Genomic DNA, 4,487 nt, shown 5'->3' with positions numbered 1-4,487 from the left:
TTGACCAACCATAATGAAGTTAACAAGTCTAAACAGTAGAATATGGTAGGGTAACAAACGGCTAACAAACAGAGTTATCTAGTCCGCAAAGTATGTTTTACCTAAAAAATACTTGTGTAAAACAAATAAAATGAGCTATTTTGTGACAAAATATTTAAATTTTGTACTTAATTTAAGTTTCAATACTAAGTAGTGCTGACTAAATGATATCTTATTGCAAATTATGTTATTCTATTCAAGTAAAGTGACATTTTATGACGATCGCTTTTTGCAGACAGAGAAAGTACTAAAACTTTTTTTTACTAGACTTATAGCATTTTGAAACTTACAAGTATACTTTTTAAAGTTTTTCACAAAACTTTTAGCCTAAAATTTTTACAAAAAACTGTGTTGTGTAATTTTTTTAATTGAAAATAAGAATCTTAAGAAAATAATTTAAATTAAGTCAAAAACGTGGTAGTGTATGAACTAGTTAGAATAGAATTATATAACTATTCTATTGTTGCTAAAACGTATCAGAATAAGATTAGTTCTGTTTCAAATTTAGTTAAGTCGTTCCGGAAAACGAAGTCAAATTTAAGCGCTTATGACTTATGAGTACATTTTTTTTTCAATAATGGTTTGTAAGTCATTTTCTGTTTATTTTAAGTCAAAGTTTAACGAGTAGTTTAGTGCAATAAAAAAAAAATTAGTATATTTTAGCAAAGTGATAAACAAAGGTTTATTAACAAACCATGCTTTCTAAAACTAGTCTTAATATTAAAACTGTTGTTATTTTCTTTTACTGTATTAACTCCATTTCTTATTAATATTTTACAACGGTTACCTTCAATGTTTAAAAAAAAAGATTTTATTTGATCTAACTTAACTATTACACTTTTGTTTTTATTTTCTTAAAGTGTTCTATAACTCTCTATCGAACTTATAGGTATATATACTTTTATGAATAAATACTTGCTGAAGAACGCGTATTAAACGCTAAAACAGCTATTCAAGGTAAAATGTTGCTTTATGGTACTTAAATTTTTTTAGACACCTACGAAATGCTGAATATCTCTTTTATCATCAAAGGACTCCTCAAAGCTAGTGTATAGATAATAATATATATTAAGTGTTGTGTATCTGTATCTTTTTAAGTATTAAGTAATTAGTTTTGTCGACAAGATTGTAGCTGTGATATAAAATAATTAATATATTGCTTAATTTTTGAATATACTAAACAGTGTCAAAACATTTTCAAAAACAACAATCTGCTAACAATGTAATTTTCAATAAAGTAGAAAATAATTATATTCGTAATTTATACTTTAATTAACCTTATATTATTTAAAACACTGCAAATAGATAAAATGCCTTTTAACTCGAAATTTACTAGTATAGTTTTATATTTCTTGTTTAAAATTTGTAAACGTTACATGTTTTACTGATTTGTAAGCGCTTCTTACTATGCAACAGTTTTAATAGTAGTAGAATAAAATATTAAACCGTTTAAATAATAAATAAAAAGTTAAAGTGCTTTTAACATATTTAACTTTCTTGATACTTGATTATGATCGAAAATTTTTAACTTTTACTGTATGCATAGGTTTTACTAAAATTATATTACAATTTGGCTAATACTTTTTCAAGCTAAAGCTGTATATGTCAATAAAAGTTTTGAGAAAAACTATTTATAAAAATATCGGTTTTGTAATTCTTTCTGTTTTAAATCTACACACTTAACTTTTTATAGTGAGAGCTGAACAAATTTTAAATTTAAAAGCATAACAAGTTGTGAGACCGAAACAAAATAAGTCACCGGATGCTGAGCACACGTGTGAATTGAACGTAATTGAAAGCGAATGAAAAGTAAAATGTATTTTAACTTTTGAACTTGCTCACATGAGCATTTGATACACGATGTTGTGTAACACTCAGCGATCACTGATGAAATTTAAATTTATAGCTCTGCAAACTTTTGTTTTCTTTTGTTTTTCAAGTGGTTAGTTTATTTTTCAGCTGGTTAAATTATATCAACTTTATATTTATTTTTGACTTAATTAGCTATATTTTGATTATGAAATAGTTTAAAGTTTTATTTAATTATAATACAAAAGTACCTGAAAATAACGCAAAAAACATTAAACAACGACAAGCCTTGAGTAATTTTATTAAACTAATAAGCTTTTAGAGCAGGGTTTCCAAAGTGGGCAAATAGGCTCCCTTGGGAATTCAGAAAGTCAGGGGTCCACGAGGAGCAAGGATGTAAGAGGGGGCCATGAGGATATAATTTGAAACTACACTAGATATTCTTGAGTTGCATATGACTAACAAAAAAAAAGTCTTAGATGGTTGTAATGGTAGTTTATGAGTAATCTTGTAAAAGGGGCCATGGCTTTTTTGTTTTCTTTAAAGGAGGCCATTCGCAAAAAAGTTTGGGAAACCCTGTTGTTGAGTATGTAAAATTAAAAAAACTGTTTTAAGTTATATTTAGAAATATTTAGTAGAGGTTTATTCTATTATTAAACATATATGTTTACCGAAAAGTCATATAAAAAACAAACTAATTAATTTAAAAATTTATAAAAATAAAAATTATACATTTTTTAAAATCACTAACAAATTATTTGCAAAATGAATTCATAAGGACTAGTGGGAACGCACACGTGCGAGGAGTTTCAAACAATAGAAATACTGCCTGACAGCGGAAGTATTTTTCACAAAGTAAAAGGTTTGGATTGGGTGAACTGCACTACTGTGCTGAGAACGGCCAGTAGAGGCAGCAACGCGTTCGTCATAGTAAGGATTTATTCCATCGAACTTTACGTGAAACAGTGGGGTGCTATCACCATGCCTTCAGGTTAATTTGATTTGAAATTAAATGCAAGGCTTTTTGACGTAAGCTAGAATAATTTTGTTAGTTAAAAGATAAGTTCAATAAAATAATTAAACCTAAATTCTAAGCTACACATGTTATAACAAATTTTTAACTGTTAGCAACTTCAGTTTGAAATAGGTAATACAATTGGTCTTTGTAGAATACCAAAAAGTAAAGCAAAACATATACAAACAGAATAATACTATCAGTACAAACAGAAACAGTATAAATAATATGCAGAATTTACTACTTTACTTGTAAAAAACACTTTAAACTAAACAAGCAGCTTTTAGGTGAACTTCTCCCGCACGGCACCGTCACTCCAGAATACAGAAACGGCAAGCTGCCCTGGTGCGGCATCTACCTGAAGAACGAGTCAGGTAGAAACAGGGTGAACGGGTTGTGTCCCGAGGGTAACGTAGAGGTGTCCAAGCAGTGGCCGCCGAAAATATCAATAAACGCCTCGTCGTTGAGAATGATGCTGTGGTACGCCGTGGTAGACTGCAAAACAAGGACAAGTTTGACTTTTTAAACAAACAGTTTAAAGGTTTCAGATTTTTAATTTCTTAATACCTACTAGTTTTGGTAATTAGAATTAGTCTCTCTTTGATTTTTTTGTCTATTGTATTTAATTGGCTCAGGGGTCGGTGCCCGAGTCCAAAGTTGCTCAATAAACAACAACAGTAAAAACAAAAAAAAATAAAATAAAATGTTTTTTTATGTAGAAGAGCAACCCCACAGCCCAGTAGAAGTTCCTGAAAGTTCGACTAATCAACTGGCAACTACTAGTTCACAAAAAGATGGAGGCTTTGAAAAACAATACTATCAGAATTATGTTGAGTGTCAGGAAAGTCAGTTTACTTAATATGTAACAAAAACTGTTCAACTAATCTAGAACTTGAGTCTAAATTTATTCGCTGTTTTAATGCATATAATTTTACAAATGGCTAAGTAAAGACTTGAAATCAATGAACTTAAGAGACACATGACGTCATCGAGGGACTCGAGAGTTGTGACGTCACAGAGCGACAGGAGGCAGATTGTGACGTCATCGAGCGATGGAAGCAGGAGACCGATCATGATGTCGACTTCGAGCGAGCTGGTCAACAACGAACTATATCATCAGCTGCCAGAATGCTGATCCGATTGATTTTGATAATTGCAATGATTTTGATAATTGTTATTATGTGTTGGATTTGACTTTGAATAAAAGTAAACTGTTGAAAATTTAATGGTTGACTTTATCAAAATTTTTATTTAGAATTAAAGAAAACTCTTTTTTTAAAAATTCTAAATCATCTATTGCCCGGATGCTGATTAAACTTGATATTTATAATTATTTTTTGTGTTGTGTTTAGTTAAGTAAAAATTAATATCTGTATTACTGAATGCTTGATTTTATAACCAATTCTAAACAGCCATAATGTTGATTATTTGTTTTCATAAGTCTAACTTTTTTATTAAACTTGACTGACTGAAAATGTAAATTTTTAATACTGGATGCCAGTAGCATAGGCTGACTCAGTCAGTCCTTTTTGATTCAAAGAACTGCAATTTTAATAAGGTGAGATAAAAACTATTATAAAAGTGTAAAGTATCATTAGAAATATTTCAACCATTTATTAATTAG

General features: G+C 29.3%; 1 protein-coding gene across 1 annotated transcript; it reads left to right on the top strand.

Annotated features, from left to right (window-relative positions):
- Positions 1 to 1,795: 1,795 nt before the first annotated feature.
- LOC145849597 (uncharacterized) lies at positions 1,796 to 4,196 on the top strand. The gene is made up of 5 exons (XM_082954561.1): positions 1,796 to 1,981; positions 2,627 to 2,839; positions 3,151 to 3,375; positions 3,583 to 3,708; positions 3,837 to 4,196. Exons 1-5 carry the CDS (start codon positions 1,900 to 1,902, stop codon positions 4,055 to 4,057), a joined length of 867 nt encoding a protein of 288 aa, XP_082810687.1. The 5' UTR covers positions 1,796 to 1,899; the 3' UTR covers positions 4,058 to 4,196.
- Positions 4,197 to 4,487: the final 291 nt, after the last annotated feature.

The sequence above is a fragment of the Thalia democratica genome, chromosome 2 (assembly GCF_965202585.1).
Source record: "Thalia democratica chromosome 2, ktThaDemo2.hap1.1, whole genome shotgun sequence".
Lineage (NCBI taxonomy): Eukaryota > Metazoa > Chordata > Thaliacea > Salpida > Salpidae > Thalia > Thalia democratica.
This window is presented reverse-complemented; position numbering and strand designations above follow the sequence as displayed.

What these genes read in the sequence shown, in the direction of transcription:
- LOC145849597 (XM_082954561.1), top strand. Translation starts at nt 1,900, where the DNA reads ATGTTGTGTAACACTCAGCGATCACTGATGAAATTTAAATTTATAGCT. An exon ending in TTTCTTTTGTTTTTCAAGTG is followed by an intron (nt 1,982 to 2,626) that starts GTTAGTTTATTT and finishes TGAATTCATAAG; the next exon opens with GACTAGTGGGAACGCACACG. An exon ending in TTATGTTGAGTGTCAGGAAA is followed by an intron (nt 3,709 to 3,836) that starts GTCAGTTTACTT and finishes AATGAACTTAAG; the next exon opens with AGACACATGACGTCATCGAG.